Below are 19,035 nucleotides of genomic sequence, written 5' to 3' on the forward strand. Positions count from 1 at the left end.
AAGGTGGACCAGCTTGCACAGATACTAAAATAGAAGGGATGCTTCTTGGCCATGGGATATATTTATACCCATTGAAGTTCAAAACTGGGATATAGAGAAACAGATGGTGCTTTCCATAGTTCAATCAGGTTAACGTGACTGAACCTCTCCCAGGTGCAAGACAACAATTGATCTGCATGTGTTACCAAGCAATTAACCTGGACAAAGCCAGCAGTCAGATGCATCATCTGTGGAAAGTCATTTCCAATTACACATACAGGATATGGATTATACACAGTTTAACAATGGGTTTGTACAGGACAGATTTAATATGACCAGTATATATATTAAAAACAAATGTAGACTTTCTGAAATGTGATGAAAGTCATTACAAGTGTCAGCCAATGGCTCAGTGGGTAGCATCCTCACCTCTGAATCAGAAGGTTGTGGGTTCAAAACCCACTCCAGAGACTTGAGCACAAAAATCTAGGCTGACACTCCAGTGCAGTACAGAGGGAGTGCTGCACTGTCACAGGTGCTGTCTTTCAGATGAGACATTAAACTGAGGCCCTGTCTGCTCTTTTGGATGGACATAAATGATCCCATGGCACTATTTTGAAGAGAGCAGGGGAGTTATCCCTGGTGTCCTGGCTAATACTTATCCCTCAGATAACATAACAAAAACAGATTATCTGGACATTATCACATTGTCATTTGTGGGAGCTTGCTGAATGCAAATTGGCTGTCGTGTTTCCTACATTATAACAGTGACTATGCTTCAAAAAGTACTTCATTGGCTGTAAAGCACTTTGGGACATCCGGTGGTTGTGAATGGGGCTATATAAATGCAAGTGTATTTTTTTTCTTTAAATGCATCCCAACCAATTCTGAATCTTCTACCTAAGTTGCTTAAATACTAACACCAGGTGGCAGGGAGATCTTTGTTCAGGCATTTGTATTGAGGACTAATTTAGAAGAAACAGGTCTATAAGTTTCAGACCCCCATCCCCATCCAAAAATGGGCAATTGAATGAAGGACAGAAAGATGTCCCAACTACTTGGAAACATCAGAGATATTGATGATAGAGATTGATCAAGTAAAAAAATGTCACACATTTTATAAGTATGAACCAGGTGACCACGAACATTGTGTGACGATCATTTTTTAAGCTGTCCAGCTGCTTTAGGAAGGAACCTTGCATCATTTCTGATGACTATATTTTGGAGATATGTCATAACCTTATATAAAGGAGCTACTTTTATCACTTGATTTAGATCATTTATAATATTAATTATATAAAAAAGTGCCATTTAATTTACTTATAACTGCAAGCTATTTCTTGATTAAACTACTGAAAATGCATCAACGCGAGTGTCCTTATGAACTGATCCCGAGTATGTGGATAGTCACTGGCAGTGCAAAAGTAATTCCAATTCTTTCCTGTATTTATTCTCCGTATTTCCCTCTCTCTCTCTTCTTGTCTTTTTTACACCTGTCTCCTTTTTCTCCCCTTAAGTTTACACAATTTTTTCCTCTTAGCTGCTGGCCTTATCTTTCTTTTACTTTTCCATTTTTTTGTCAGCTCTGTACCCCTTTTTCCTGCTTTGCTGTTCATCTGCACTGTTCATACCAATACTGTACCACCAAAATTCCCCTCTCCCAATTCTCTGCTTAGATGAATGAATGACTCCAACCTTCCGCCAGGCTTCACTATTTCTAAATTTGGTAAAGTACATTTGTGGGGCCCCTCCATGCTAAAAAGGATCTTCTTGCTGTCTGCTTTTCCTAACATAACGAGGAATGGTTTTACAGTATAAAGCACCTGATGAGGTAAGATCTAGTACCTGTACTACACTGCAGGCCAATTTAACTCCCAGTGCAGAAGAGTCAATTAATTTTTATCATATAATAATCTGTGAATCTCTAGGTGTCACATTGTAGAATTACATAGAAATTGCAACACGGAAATAGGTTGTTCAGCTCAACCAGTCTATGTTAGTGTTTATTCTCCAATGTGAGCAGTAGTCCCAAATCTCCAATATGCCTGCCTATTCCCGTTTCCCTTTATTCCCCTTTTATTTAACCACCTATCTAAACTATTCTTAAAAGCTGACATGGTTTTTGCTTCGATCACTAACTCTGGTAGTGGATTGCACAATTAAAAGTTTATCCTGCTCTTAGTAGGGCTTGTATTAAAGATAGGCAATAAAGAAAATTACATTAACATCCAACAAAGGTCCAGATAGAAAAAGTATGGAGAAATGTCTAAAAATAAAAATTAAGCAACTGGACAATGTGGAGTGCCTCAACAAATCAGAGCACTATTGCCCAACACTGATTGAGCCTCCCATTCCATTCATTTGCTAATCTTGGCAACAGGGTGTTGGCAACTGGACTGTTTCAGAACATAGCCTTATCTTATTCTGCACTGGCAGAGTGCACTGTCTATAGATAATGCTGTATAATAAGTAGAAGATATTCGCTCATCTCTACCTCCAATGCTTGAATAGCAGAAGCCTTGTACAAACTTGCTCCACCTTGACAGAAAAAAAGTCAGAGTTCTAAGCATTCAACTCTTCTCTATAGCCTGTCGGTGAGCAAGGTTACACATCGAAACAGTTTTAGATATGCGAGGATGTTGGAAGGTTATAAGATTCATATAATTAGAAGTCTGCCAATACAGACATATACTTGAACAGCAATTCAGCAATTTTAAATTAAAACTGTAGATTATTTAAAGGTTGTCTCCGTACTGTCTAAGACTTATACAGATCGATGCCCAAATCCAATGGAGTAAAGAGATTTGAAAGTTGCTGTACATTAGCCAGGCATACATTTCCTTACAAGGCTGTAATCAAACTGGATTACTGCAGCATATACTGCATCTTTTATTTTCAAATGATGGTGAATCTGGATCAAATCCAGTTGAAAAGGCTTAATGTTAGCTCGAGGCATAAATCTAGCCTGCATTAGTCACATACCTCCTGAATCGGCTAATTTCAGATTGTCAGTGTTATCTTCGTAAGTGTACAGGGCCCTGTGGAGAAAAAAAATTCAGACCTGTTAATTGGCTTTGCCACTACAACATATCTAGCCCATTCAAAACAAAATATAAATATATTTGGCACAAATTAAATGCATTAAATTCTGTGGTACATTAACTCTTCATGTTCTTTGAATGCGCAGTGACTCACTACGGTACAAGTTTCCTCAAATCTCTGACAGATCACAGCGTTACTTCTCATTCTATTTCAATGACAAAGGACATGGGGATTGAATAAAAACAAATGATTACAGCAGGAAACTCACATTTTTACACCACAGTGAGAGGATACTCTGTATCCCAACTGCACCATATTGATGTTTGGATAAACCCAAATATAAGAAAGCATGGAACAAAAAAATGCCACTGGTCTATTACTTCCAGACAGTGTGTAATAAGTCCAACAGGGACTCAACAATAACATACATTTATTTGGCAGTTTTAATGTAATAAAACATCTCAAAGCACTTCAACAAAGGTGAAAATAAACACAGGACAAGAAATGGAGAAAGAAAGATTGGGGTGTGAATTAAAGAAATATTGAAGAGGTTTTCAGGAGGCATTTGAAGGAGGGGAGAGAGGTAGTAATGTGAAGTGAACACAATGGCTTTGATCTCATCAATCATGAGCTGAAATAAATTCTTGCTCATCTAGGACTATGCAATCAATCAATGTACAGGAGGTTGAGGAATCAAGAGTGAGGAGTAAGGGAGCTAGGTAATGCTGGGTGTTGTCAGCATAGCTGTGAAATATCAACACTTCTTTAATCTCCTGAAAGACGTTTCCACAAAATCTCTCTTCAAAGATAATCAAGAGAAACTCCAGAATACCCATCTAGCCTTACATCCTACATTACTTATTTTTGACTGATCACTTTCCACGATATGACATTTCCATGGTGCCAGCTGCTCAGGAATGATTGTAGTCCATTGAGTACAGTACAGTGGAATGTGTTCCACAAAATAAGATCCCAAATTTGCATCCCCCATGTGATATATTCTTTACGACATCACAAACACAAACACACACACACACACACACACAAGATGGCTCCAACAGGAACTTGTCATCATGTGACCTTGTTACATGACCCTTTTATTATTATACATGAGTAGTTGCATTACATCAGTTGCCCATTAGAGTTCTGTATTACACCCCAGAAATCATATAGTTTACACTAGTTAGAATGGCTTTTAAATAGGGTAGCTTGCAGGAAGGCTGTAGGCACTCTCTCCCTTCTCACAGAGCAAAGCATAAACTAGCAGCCAGCTCCACCCACAACTCAGCAGCCAGCTCACAGTACTGGAAGAGATCATGATGGGGCTTAAGTTAGGCATTCTAAAACCAGATACTGAACCTGATGTCTTGATCAAAAGAGCAGACAGTCACATGTGGAAAATAGGAGCAGTAGTAGGCCATTTGGCCCTTCTCAGCCACGGGAAACATCCTCCCTGCATCCAGTATGTCCAACCCCATCAGAATTTTATACGTTTCAATGAGATCCCCTCTCATTCTTCTAAACTCTAGTGAATAAAGGCCTAATCGACCCAATCTCTCCTCATAAGACAGTCCTGCCATTCAAGGAATCAGTCTGGTGAACCTTCGCTGCACTCCCTTCTATGGCAAGTATATCCTTTCTTAGGTAAAGAGATCAAAACTGCACACAATACTCCAAGTGCGGTCTCACCAAGGCCCTGTATAACTGTAGTAAGACATCCTTGCTCCTGTACTCAAATCCTCTTGCAATGAAGGCCAACATACCATTTGCCTTCCTAACTGCTTGCTGCACCTGCATGTTTGCTTTCAATGACTGGTGTACAAGGACACCTAGGTCCTCTGTACATCAACACTTCCCAAGCTATCACCATTTAAATAATACTTTGTCTTTATGTTTTTCCTACCAAAGTGGATAACTTCACATTTATTCACGTTGTACTGCATCTGCCATGTGTTTGCCCACTCACTCAACCTATTTAAATCATCTTGCAGCGTATTTGCATCCTCCTCACAACTCACAATCCCTAGTTTTGTGTCGTCAGAAAACTTGGAAATATTACATTTGGTTCCCTCATCCAAATCATTTATATATATATATTGTGAATAGCTGGGTCCCAAGCACTGAACCCTGTGGTACCCCACTAGTCACTGCCCACCAACCTGAAATCGACTCGTTTATTCCTGCTCTCAGTTTGCTGTTAGTTAACTAATTTTCAATCCATGCCAGTATACTACCCCCAATCCTATGTGCTTTAATTTTGCACAATAACCTTTTATGTGGGACTTTATCAAAGGCCTTCTGAAAATCCAAATATACTACATCCATTGGTTCTCCCTTATCTATTCTATCAGTTACATCCTCAAAAAACTCCAGGAGGTTTGTCAAACATGATTTTCCTTTCATAAATCCATGTTGACTTTGTCTAATCCCGTTGATATTATCCAAGTGTGCTGTTATCATATCTTTATAATAGATTCTAACATTTCCTCTACTACCGATGTTAGGCTGTAGTTCCCCGTTTTTTCTCTCCCTCCTTTTTTAAATAGTGGGGTTACATTTGCCACCCTCCAATCTGCAGGAACTGTTCCATAATCTATAGAATTTGGAAGATGACAACCAATGCATCCACTATTTCCATGGCTATCTCTTTTAGTACTCTGGGATGCAGATTATCAGGCCCTGGGGATTCATCGGCTTTCAGTCCCAGTAGTTTCTCCAGCACTTTTTTCTTACTAATAATCATTTCCTTTAATTCCTCTTGCTCACTAGACCCTTGGTTCCCTAACATTTCTGGGATGTTATCTGTGTCCTCTTCCGTGAGGACAGAACCAAAGTATTTATTTAATTGTTCTGCCATTTCCTTGTTCCCCATTATAAATTCTTCCATTTCTGACTGTAACATACCTACATTTGACTTCACTAATCTTTTTCTTTTTACGTACTTGTAGAAACTTTTACAGTCGGTTTTTATGTTCCTTGCAAGTTTACTCTCATACTCTATTTTCCCCCTCTTAATCAATCTCTTGGTCCTTTTTGCTGTATTCTAAGAACTGCTCCCAATTCTCAGGACTGCTACTTTTTCTGGCAACTTTGTATGATTCCTCTTTGGATCTAATACTATCCTTAATTTATTTTGTTAGCCATGGTTGGGCCACTTTTCCTTTTGTGTTTTTGCGCCAGAAAGGAATGTATAACTGTTGCAATTCATGCATTCGTTCCTTAAATGTTAGCCATTGTCTATCCACCATCATGTCTTTTAACGAATCTTCCCAATCTATCATAGCCAAATCATTCCTCATACCTTCGTAGTTTCCTTTGTTTAGATTTAGGACCCTAGTTTCGGATTGGACTACTTCACTTTCCACCTAAATAAAGAATTCAATGATGTTATGGCCACTCTTCCCTAAAGGACCCCGCACAACAACACTGTTAATTAACCCCTTCTCATTACACAATATCCATAACACATAAGAAATTTAATGAAATATCTGAGAAGGGCCCACTATCATATGTTTTTACCTTATATGGAATTGGAGATTAAATAATTTCCGCAGTATGATTCGTTTATGAGAACTGCAGTTATAGATGAGATGTTTTTGACCAAATATAGTATTAATCAGAATGCTAGTCCTACATACATCCTAAACCAGGACCAGAGTTCGAAACAGCCAGTTTTTTAACTTTGATTTGGTGCCAGCATTATGTATGCCCCCTCCCAGGAGCTACAGTGTATTTCCTGAAATAACTGCTCACAATAGCACACATGATGTTGGCAGCATGCTCAGCATACATACATATAAAACAAAATTGTTAAGTGCAGAAGCACCTCACTGAGAGCTAGCTGCATAAAATAGGAAACCTCCTCTGAATCAGACCCAATGCACAATGCCATAGAGAAACATAGCCCAGATTCACACTCATGCAATCTCCTGCACTGAGGTTCTGATCTCAGCTGTGGCACAATGAGGTGCCACCAAACTATGGGCATAGACTTTGGCCCTGGAAGTAAAATCAAGAAGGAAAACTGTTCTCAGATTGCTCTGAATTCGGCCTGGTTGATTCCCTTAGATTGTAAGGTACTCTTTGGCACAGAAACACAAAAAAGATAAGTAGTTGAACAAAAAACATGCATCATCCATAAGTAATGAAAATATAGTCTGATTTGCCTTTGGCTGGTTAATATGAAGGTTGTTGAAAAGACCATCATATTGCTTCTAAAGGTTTCACCTTAACCAAATTTAATCGGGAAATAGTGGACGGCAACAGCACCACAAATGCAGCCCAACACATGTCAGCAACAATGAAAATAGTCACAATATAGGTTAAATGGCCAATATGGCAGCCATGTGCACACAGCCTCATTGGTTGTAGTCAGATTTCAATCCTGTAACACTAGGGCATTGAACTAGCATTTACTACAAGACATGCAGGTTGTGATCCTTACCAACAGATCCATCACAGACCCAATCCACGTCCGGACCGGGGTCAAACAGGGTTGCGTCATTGCCCTAACCATCTTCTCAATCTTTCTCACCGCCATGCTCCACCTCACAGTCAACAAGCTCCCCGCTGGAGTGGAACTAAACTACAGAATCAGTGGGAACCTGTTCAACCTGCGCCATCTCCAGGCCAGATCCAAGACCACCCCAACCTCGGTCGTCGAGTTACAGTACACGGACGACGCTTGCGTCTGCGCACATACAAAGGCTGCACTACAGGACATAGTCGACGTATTTACTGATGCTTACGAAAGCATGGACCTTACGCTAAACATCCGTAAGACAAAGGTCCTCCACCAGCCTGTCCTCACCGCACAGCACTGCCCCCCAGTCATCAAGATCCATGGTGCGGCCCTGGACACCGTGGACCACTTCCTTCAACAAGAGCAGGCATCGACGGCAGATCCAACACCGCCTCCAGTGCGCCAGTGCAGCCTTCGGTCGCCTGAGGAAAAGAGTGTTTGAAGACCAGGCCCTCAAAACTGCCACCAAGGTCATGGTCTACAGGGCTGCAGTAATACCTGCCCTCCTGTATGGCTCAGAGACATGGACCATGTACAGTAGGCATCTCAAGTTGCTGGAGAAATATCTCCAATGATGTCACTGCAAGATCCTACAAATCTCCTGGGAGGACAGACGCACCAACATCAGCGTCCTCATTCAGGCTAACAGCCCCAGCATTGAAGCACTGACCAGACTCGATCAGCTCCGCTGGGCAGGCCACATAGTCCACATGCCAGACACGAGACTCCCAAAGCAAGCGCTCTACTTTGAACACCTTCACAGCAAACAAGCCAAAGGTGGGCAGCGGAAACTCTACAAGGACACCCTCAAAGCCTCCCTGATAAAGTGCAACATCCCTACTGACACCAGGGGAGTCCCTGGCCCAAGACCGCCCTAAGTGGAGGAAGTGCATCCGAGAGGGCGCTTGTGGTGTATGTAGCACACAAATCACTGACTCCACACGGCCTGGTGTAAGTCTAACTGCTGTGACCTTCGTCCTTTATTGTTCAGCTCCAGAGTGCCTCCCAGGTGTGGTGGTCAGCCTTATATAGTCCTTGTTGCAGGTACTACCAGGGTTTCCCACCAGAGCGCCCTCTGTGGTGTGGCATAGTGCTTACATTACATTTAAGGTACTGGGACGATACACATCATTACATAACATCACCTTCCCCCCCCCCGACCTGGACGCAGGACAACGATACACACATCATTACATAACATCACACTTGTCCAACGGAAGGCAGGTGGGCATAGACAGCGCGTTAGTATGGTACATATTATCTGGTACATTAACTGGTTATTGACTGGTAGCGGAACCTTGATTTCCTGGTTAGCCATTATCATTAATTGTACTTCATCCATTATTTTACACAAATACAGTGGCCATTCAGCATTAAAAAAGTAATTATTATAAATTCACTATCTCACATTAACATTGCTCATTTTAGACTCGCTCTGCCTAACAGAAGTCCTTTGTGGGGACCACCTCTTTGTAAGGCCCTTTTAAGACTCCCGGGTGCATTTCCTTTTTAAGGCGCCATCTTTGATGCAGGAGGATTCCACGAGGCTTCTCCTTGGGCACCGCCATCTTTGATGCTCTGCAGCTCCGACACGATGCCGCCGCCATCTTCTTCTCTGCCGCTCCGGATGCCCTCCGCCGTCGCAGCCTCCGCTCCCCTCTGCTGCCCCCTGACTTGCCGCCTCTCCTGCGGCCGTCGTGGCCTCTCCAGCGGCCGCACTTGCCGCGTCCCCCACGGCCTCCGTAGCGGCCTGCCCTGTGGCTGCTATAGCCGTCGACCTCCAACTGCTGCCGCTGCCCGACGCTACCAACTCCTCGGGGGCCCGCCCAACGGCCTCTTCCTCTGCGGGGTCCTTCCGAACTGCCTTCCCCTGGATCCCTCAGCACCTCGCCCGCAGCGCCCCCCCGGCTCACCCCCCCCCCCCCACTACGCCCCTCTGTGCAGGGCTGCTTGCCTGTGGGGGCTGGGCCTGCAGGATCTCTGGGGCCTGAGGTCTGGGCCTGGGGTTTGCCTGTGGGTGGATTGAGGCTGCAGCTTCAGCTCGGTCGGCGCTGCTCTCTGGGGACCCGGGGCACGGCAGCACCCCGGGGAGCAGCAGCCTGTGGAGTGGTGAAATCTTCCCAGCTCCCACGGACCGTCACCATCCACCTCCGGCCGAAGAGTGTCGGCCCATCGCCTGCAACGACCCACAAAGGTAAATCGTGCGTCTCGTCCCCGTGGGATACCTGCACCATCGCTCTGCCAAGAACAGGTATCAGTTCCCTGGTGTAGGTACGCAGCTTCACCGTGACTGGGACCAGCTTGGGTCGTGCAGCTGGGTTAATCCACAGTTTATCGAAAGTTCTCCAACTCATTAACGACGGACCCGAGCCTGTGTCCATTTCCATACTCACTGGGACTCCGTTGATTTTTACTTCGCTCATCACTGGGGGCGAATCGTCGGTACACGTGTACAGTCCAAGCACCTCATCTTCTTCTACCTGCTCCTCGCTGAATAGTGGATCATCCCCCATCTCCTCAGCCACATGGTGAGTCCGATTTATTTTACACATACGCTAAAGGTGGCCTTTCAGGTGGCAGGTATTGCACGTATACTCCGCAAACCTGCACCGGTGAGCCCCATGGCTTCCTCCACAACGCCAGCATGGTGCTGCTTGATTGGCCCCCCTCAGTGGACTCTGAGCTCCAGGATCCCAAGGTCCGTGCTCTCTGCCCCGGGCAGAGCCACGTTCTGCAGTTTTGTCCATGGTGGGCGCTATCCTGTGGACAGTGCCTGCTGGGTTCGAGATTGTGTGGATTATTTGCTTGGTGTTGCAAGTCGCGGTCATATATGCCCGGCCGATGGCGATGGCCTTTGTCAGAGTGACTGTGGGTTCCGTGGCCAGCAGCTTGTGAAGGAGGCCCTCGTGGCCAATCCCCAAGACGAAAACATCCCGCAAAGCCTCGTCAAGGTGTGCCCCAAAATCACACGGCGTCGCGAGTCTCCTGAGGTCCGCAGCATATTTGGTGATATCCTGGCCCTCAGGTCTGCAGTGATGGTAAAATTTGTATCTGGCCGTGAGGATGCTCTCCTTCGGTTTCAACTGGTCAGGAATGAGTTCAGTCAGCTCCTTGTATGACTTGTCCCTGGCGCTCCCGGGTGCCAGCAAATCCCTGACGAGACAGTAAACCTCATCTCCACAACTGGAGAGCAATATCGCCTTACGCTTCTCTCTCATTGCGTATGTGTCCTCCGTCAGATCATTTGCTGTGAAGTAGTACTCGAGCCTTTCCGTAAAGGCCTCCCAATCATTGCCCACGGTAAAATCCTTTAGTGAGCCCAGAGTAGCCATGGTTGCGTGGAGTTCGTCCGCTTCCTCGTTGCCAATGTGGTGTATGTAGCACACAAATCACTGACTCCACATGGTCTGATGTAAGTCTAACTGCTGTGACCTTCGTCCTTTATTGTTCAGCTCCAGAGTGCCTCCCAGGTGTGGTGGTCAGCCTTATATAGTCCTTGTTGCAGGTACTACCAGGGTTTCCCACCACAGCGCCCTCTGTGGTGTGGCATAGTGCTTACAATACATTTAAGGTACTGGGACGATACACACATCATTACATAACAGCGCTGAGCACCTCAAGCACGCCAAGAGCATGCAGAAATCAAGCGCAGACAGCGGAAAGAGCGTGTGGCAAACCAGTCCCACCCACCCCTTCCCTCAACGACTATCTGTCCCACCTGTGACAGAGTCTGTGGCTCTTGTATTGGACTGTTCAGCTACCAAAGAACTCACTTCAGGAGGGGAAGCAAATCTTCCTCGATTCCGAGGGACTGCCTATGATGACGACGACGACGACGACAACTACAATACAGAGGTGCATTCGGTAATGTTCTTTTTTTTCTGAAATGCTTTTCAGCCCTTCAATTTTCTTCACTCTGAGGGAAAGTCAGCTTGAATTCTCCTGACTTAAGGGAATCATGTTTTTGTGGTGTAGGGTTTTCAAACGATAGAAATGTGAGGATACCAGAATCACTGATCACAAGCTGATCACATCTAGTGCTACAAAATTATTCCATTACAAACGTAAATATGAACGTGGGAGTGCACATAAATCCCCTCAACATTAGTTGGCGTGCGAGATGTGATGTGCAGGGAAAAGAAAGGCCCCAATTGATGGGCAAGCACTTTTTCACAGGGAGGGAAAAAATGAGGATTGGCTAACGAACAGAAAACAGACAGTCGGGATAAATGGTTCATTCTCGGGTTGGCAATCAGTAACTAGTGGGGTGCCGTAGGGATCAGTGCTGGGACCCCAACTATTTACAATCTATATTAACGACTTGGAAGAAAGGACTAAGTGTAACGTAGCCAAGTTTGCTGATGATAAAAAGATGGGAGGAAAAGCAATATGTGAGGAGGACACAAAAAATCTGTAAAAGGACATAGACAGGCTAAGTGAATGGTCAAAAATTTGGCAGATGGAGCATAATGTTGGAAAGTATGAGGTCATGCACTTTGACAGAAAAAAAATCAAAGAACAAGTTATTATTTAAATGGAGAAAGATTGCAAAGTGCTGCAGTTCAGCGGGACCTAGGGGTACTTGTGCATGAAACACAAAAGGATAGTATGCAGGTACAGCATGTGATCAGGAAGGCCATTGGAATTTTGGTCTTTATTGCAAAGGGGATGGAGTATAAAAGCAAGGAAGTTTTTCTACAGTTTTACAGGGTATTGGTGAGGCCACACCTGGAATACTGCGTGCAGTTTTGGTTTCCATATTTACGAAAGGATATACTTGCTTTGGAGGCAGTTCAGAGAAGGTTCACTAGATTGATTCCGGAGATTAGGAGGTTGACTTATGAGGAAAGGTTGAGTAGGTTGGGCCTCTACTCATTGGAATTCAGAAGAATGAGAGGTGATCTTATCGCAATGTATAAGATTATGAGGGGGCTTGACAAGATGGACGCCGAGAGGGTGTTTCCACTGATAGGGGGGAGACTTGAACTAGAGGGCATAATCTTAGAATAAGGGGCTGCCCATTTAAACCTGAGATGAGGAGAAATTTCTTCTCAGAGGGTTGTAAATCAGTTGAATTTGCTGCCTCAGAGAGCTGTGGAAGCTGGGACATTGAATAAATTTAAGACAGAAATAGACAGTTTCTTAAACGATAAGGGAATAAAGGGTTATGGGGAGCAGGCAGGGAAGTGGACCAGAGTCCATGATCGGATCAGCCATGATCGTATTAAATGGCAGAGCAGGCTCGAGGGGCCGTATGGCCTACTCCTGCTCCTATTTCTTATGTTCTTATGTTCTTATGAACATCCTTAAGCAACATCCATAATTCCATCACTTGTATTAAGAGGAAAACAAATAAGTACATGAAAGCTTGAAGGAGGCAATCAAAATATTGAAAACACAAAATTTGTGGTACAATTCTAGAGGAATCTGGAGGCATACTCCGCCAGGAAATGTACAATTTTTACAGAAGTTATGCATTCCAGTTTAAATTTAAGCAATTTTATATTTCACAATTGAAAATATCGACATGATGTTTAGATTTTCAACAGACCAACCAGATCATCGTTTCTTCAAATGGCCACTCGCCCACATCCAACCCTCTGTACAATTCACTGAGGCACTCTATTTCCTACTAATTGCCAGAAAATATCAAGTTTACAGAAACATGTACCCAATCACTGACAACTCTCTCCTCCAACCTGCCCAGTTCATACTAGCACTCTTCACCCTTCAATTTAAGTTAATTCTCTTCTTCCTCCGCAAATCAAGCCAGCAATTTCCTCATGTTCTCTCAATTCAAGATGGCACTCTTCTTTTTACTTTACAACCTCTCCTGCTTATTACCACTGACTGCCCTCCCTCAGCTGATGAATTAGTACTCCTCCATGTTGAACACTGTTTGAAGGAAGCACTGAGGGTAGCAAAGGCACAGAATTAACTCATGGTGGAGGACTTCAATGTTCATCAAACTTCCAATGGCAACAGTAATTAGCCTAATTTGACTGAGAGGCTGCTTATTTAAACCAATTTCCCACAGAGAATAACTTGAGTAAGGGCTTGAAAAAGAACAGGCCAGATTAGTAGTGAAACATCACAACTATACTCTGGACCCACACTACCCTCGAGAAACGATGGGAGAAAGTTTTACGTAAAAAGGTTGACATCATTAATAACTGAAACTTGCTTTGAGTATGTGCTCCTTCAGGCTGCTCTGTTGACATTTTCAGTTGTATTGACTGGGAAGGATGTACGAGACTACACGCATTCAAAACAGGGACTCTCCTTCCACTTAATGTACAGGACTGTCACAGAGCACTGAGCTCAGTGTGCCACCTTGAAATTAACTTCATGTGGATTATGGAGCCTCAATCCAATCAGCCTGCTGTCAAGGGGCACCCCTTTTGGAAGCAAAGAAGGGTGGGGGAGAATGAGAGAGTATTATTTGAGGTGCCTCTCTTTGCATTTTATTGCTGTTTTACAAAATGTTTACAAGAATTCTTTTTAAGATTATGTTCATGGTTAATTGCTACATCTTAATTGCATTGTTGACAGGGGTAAATTTGAAGGCTCTCGGTGATGAACTTCACAGATTAGACAAGCATATTGGGAAATAAGACATTTAGGTCGACGCATCCCAATTCCCAATATGCGCTAGCACATGAAACATCTTTGCCTGGAGTGCTAACTTGTAAAATAATCCTGACTGATGTTTAGTGACTATAGTGCAGTACATCAAGTAGTAACAAAAACAGTATGTCGATTGTTAATTATCTTTCAGTAAAATTGCACTGGTAATATCACAATCACTTTTTCACACACACATTGTTAGATCGGGACAAGGTATTCTGACTGATTTTCTTCCATTTGTAGCCCAATGGCCACCTCAACAAGCAGTTTTAATACCTCACCTGAAGGACAGCACCTCTGACCATGCAGGCATTCCCTTATACTATACTGAAGAACAGCTTAAATATTGTGCTTAAGTCTAGAAGTTGGTCTCTTTTATGACTCAAGAGTGCTACAATTGAGCCAGGCTATAAAACATCTGAATTCTTTTCTTCAAGGTAACGATAAATCCTTCGACTCACCACGAGCAACATCACGGGAGATACATTGGTCCCTTATAATAGGCTGATATAAAAACATAAATAAATACATACATACATACAAGATGATTGGAAGTAGAAAGCTGGTGAAACTAAGGAAAACATGAATCTGTATGGAAACTGATGGAAAATTAATTACACCAACAAGCAGTCTCTGGAATTCCATTTTCTCAATAAGTTGAAAAAATTTTATTTCTACTCCACCATTGCTACCATTTTGAACCTGGTTGGGCTGTAGGCTCCTGCCTACCTGTAAACTGATACCACCTTCCCAGGTGTAATATATGTGGGTAGAACAAATAAAGAACAGAGACATGATGAGTTGCTACTCCATGGGCTAGACTTTCCACTTTGCTGTCTATCGCCCAAAAAATGGACGATGTTCCAGCGATGCTCGATGTCCCTGCCTTACTGATCCCTGGCTCATCGACCATTTTTTGGATGGTGATTTTCCACTCGGCGATAGGCCAGCCATGTCAAATGGGCGATCCAAAAGGTCAGCGATGTGACGTTCACCCAATGAACGGCCAGTGATGTGGAAGGCAAAAGCTTCCCTAGCAACGACCTTCTGCGCATACAATTTTAAAATGTTTTTCCGGTTGACAGTATTTTGCGCATTTCGAAAGGTCAGGGGTCATCCACACATGCGCAAAAGGTCGATTGTGGTGGGAGAGAGAGCAAGAAGGAGGAGAGAACTTGGATTTGGATAGAGAGAGGGTTGAGAAGATTGAGAGAACAAAAGATGATAAATTGGAAAACGTCAGTGTGAAAACTGTCATTTGAAAAAGTGTAATCGAAAATGTTAATTTTAAAACGTGAATTCAAAATATTATAAAACTTATCAAAATGTCAGCAGCATCATCATCGGATGTGGAGGAGGCTCGCAAAAGGGCCAAACCCTTCTCAGATGAGGCAAACGAGGTCCTCGTTCAGGAGGTGTATGCAAGGTGGGGCAAGTTAACCTGGGGTGGCAGTGGGAAACGCCCACCCCAGACATACAGGAAGATATGGGCCAAGATTTCGGATGTCGTCTCGGTGATGTCTAATGAGGTGAGGGGGTCCGACCAATGCCGCAAGCGTTGGAACAGCCTGGTCGTGTAAGTACAGATTTTACATTGTATATTACTGCAATTTTAATATTAAATCGGCTGCATTGAAATATATTTTGTATACAGTGGGACACTTTTGTACATTAGCTCCTGACATTGCAGATCTCAATAGAGATTGTATTAGAGAGAGATGTCTGTGTCGATCATCACCTCATATCCCCGATATGTGTTATAACTGTTAAAATGTCTTTCCATGATAGTACACGTACCATACAGCTTATGCCATGCACTTTGCCAATTTTGCAGAGGAAGATATCAAACAACCAAGCCCAGCAGAGGCGCACAGGAGGGGGCACAGCTGCCTTACAACCGCTGAGTGACATTGAGTCGCGACTATCTCCAGACGTTTCTGGAATTCAGAGACCTTTTCCTACTTCACGGAGACCTTCTCTCGGGTGTCACAACAGACGCTCAAGCAGATGGTTCAGCAGATGGTTCAGCAGACCGTCGCCACCAATGCCTTGCGGCATGCATTGCTGGCAGGACACAGCGCTGCAACTGAACGTGATGTGATGCCGCAGACCGCAAACGCCAGCATACAAGCGGATCAGGAGGAAGCAATTCCTTCTGACTCGGAAGACGATCCCCATGCTTTGCCTTCCCCTCCTACAGCCCCCCCAACAGGCTGGTGGGGACCCAGTCGAACGGCCACCTCCTGTGGATCTGCCGAGCCCTCTGATGTGTCACGTGAGTAATGTGTCAAGCAGTGTTAAAATAATGTAATGTCGTTTCATGACAATATATGAATGTATGGTCCTCTTAATCAATCTCAGACTAATCCTGCCTCCACAACTCTGTATTATTCAATTCTGCATAGATGTACGACCATATGTACTAACATATGATGCATTGTTATGTTACGTCTCCTGGTCTCATTTATTGTAGTAGTGATGCTCCTCTGCAATGTGTATTCATTGTTTTTAGCTCAATTATGTTTTGCAGGGCCCACAACACCCAGAGCGCAAATCACCAGCGGTTCCGTTACAGATGGTTCTCACCACGGGTGGGGAAGAGAAGGAGGAAGATACCACAGAACCTGAGGAGGAGGAGGAGGAGGAGGAAGTGGATTCAGAAGATGATGCCCCTAGCATCCCTCATCATAGAAACAGCCCTTCAAGCCTGCACCACCACTCAATATGATCATGGCTGATCATGCAACTTCAGGACCCCATTCCTGCTTTCTCTCCATATCCCTTGATCCCTTTAGCTGTGAGGGCCACATTTAACTCCCTTTTGAATATATCTAACGAACTGGCCTCAACAACTTTCTGTGGTAGAGAATTCCACAGGTTCACAATTCTCTGAGTGAAGAAGTTTCTCCTCATCTCGGTCCTAAATGGCTTACCCCTTATTCTTAGACTGTGACCTCTGGTTCTGGACTTCCCCAACATCGGGAACATTCTCCCTGCATCTAACCTGTCCAGTCCAGTCAGAATTTTAAATGTTTCTATGAGATTCTCGCTCATCTTTCTAAACTCCAGTGAATAAAGCCTAGTTGATCCAATCTTTCTTCATATGTCAGTCCTGCCATCCTGGGAATCAGTCTGTGGTGGAATCACCTGTGGGACCTGTGGCCATTACGTCAGACCAAGCGGTGAGCAACTGTCGATGCCAAGGCGAGCATTAGTGCCCTCTCAGACCCCGCGGAGGTTGAGTCAGCGAGTACAGCACACGCCTACCCTGGCCGATCGCATGGATGGCTTGGCTCAAATGTACAATGGACCAGCAGTTCCCCCACCACGGCAGGAAGTCTTGCCATTGGCAATTGCACGCCCGCGACGTCTCAGTGCCACCTGGGGACCAAATTGGGCGGGTGGGGCTAGAGTTGGAGAGGGAAACGTGGCCACAGGTGATGTATGAATATTGTTTGTTCTCTCTGTTAATGGTTTACTGTTGGGGTGATGTTTGGGGAGGTTGGGTGGGAAGGTGGGTGGGTTGTTGGGTTGCTCCTGTTGCAGTTGAAATTTAAATTTTGTTTGAGTAAAATTTTTTTTACTACATTTTCAATTTACAATTATTGTGCATTTTCTTATAATAATGTAATAACATATTAATGTAAACAATGGTCAACCAGACTGGGCAATGAGGTAACGTAACTCAACGCTAATGCAAACGCAACCGTTGTTTTGCGATAAACGTAACTGTAACTCAATGAAAGTTCATGCAAAGCGTTCATTTATGAGCTGCTCACGCAACACTTTTGCAGCTAACTCCCACAGGGTCGTTCCAGTCTTGCAGGTGGGTGTGGGGACATGGGTTCATCGCCAGATTTAATGTCCTCCCCAAGGTGCTCATCAGCCTCCTCCTGCTCTGCGTCATCTAGGTCTTCCGTCTCCAATCCTTCTTGAGGTGGACCGGCAGCCCCATCTGACAAATATTGTCCTCTCCTTATAGCCAGGTTATGTAACATGCAGCACACCACAATAAACTCAGCGACCTGGTCAGGATGGTACTGTAGGCTGCCTCCTGAGTGGTCCAGGCACCTGAAACGCTGCTTTAGGACTCCAATTGTCTTTGACGATGTTGCGTGTAGCAATGTGGCTTTCATTGTAATGCTTCTCGTAACAGGTTTACGCAAAGGGGTCATGAGCCAGCTGGCAAGGCCATATCCTTTATCCCCCAGCATCCAACCTTGATCTTGTGGCTGATTGGCAAACAGGTCAGAGATAGCACTCTCACGCAGGATGTGTGCATCATGGTTGCTGCCTGGAAAATTAGCATTAACTGCCATGATAATCTGGTTGTGGTCGACAACGAGCTGCACATTTAGCGAGTGAAATCTCTTTTGGTTACGAAACACCTCCGCATTCTGTAAAGGTGATTTCAGGGCAAAGTGCACGCAGTCTATTGCTCCCTGCACCTTGGTGAAGTTTGCTATTCTCGAGAACACCAAAGCCCTCCCAGTTTGTGCCTCCCTGGTCTTGGGGAAGTTTATAAAGTCCATCCTCCGAGCGTAAAGGGCTTGAGTCACCTGTCGAATGGAGCAGTGTGTGGCGTGCTGAGCGATACAGCAGATATCGCCAGCTGAAGCCTGAAAGGAGCCCGATGCGTAAAAGGATAGTACCGCAGTAACCTTTACCTCAACTGGCAATGTGGTCCTGATAGTGCTGGCAGGCTGCAGATCCCCCTTGATGAGCTGACAAATCTCATCGATGACCTCCTTTCGGAAGCGCAACCTCCGAAGGCACGCGTTATCAGACAAGTTCAGGTAAGATTGCCTTTCCTTGTAAGTTCTTCGGCTGTAAGGTCTCCTCCTGTATCCACGCGTTAGTCTGCG

General features: G+C 44.4%; 1 protein-coding gene across 1 annotated transcript in view; it reads right to left on the reverse strand.

Annotated features, from left to right (window-relative positions):
- LOC139262094 (drebrin-like) overlaps positions 1 to 19,035 on the reverse strand; it is a 262,722-nt gene that overhangs the window by 56,849 nt on the left and 186,838 nt on the right. The window contains exon 2 of the mRNA XM_070877247.1: positions 2,962 to 3,017. Within this exon, the coding sequence (XP_070733348.1) occupies positions 2,962 to 3,017 (56 nt within the window). The remainder of the gene's footprint in view (positions 1 to 2,961; positions 3,018 to 19,035) is intronic.

This window comes from Pristiophorus japonicus, chromosome 4 (genome assembly GCF_044704955.1).
Source record: "Pristiophorus japonicus isolate sPriJap1 chromosome 4, sPriJap1.hap1, whole genome shotgun sequence".
Classification (NCBI taxonomy): Eukaryota; Metazoa; Chordata; class Chondrichthyes; family Pristiophoridae; genus Pristiophorus; species Pristiophorus japonicus.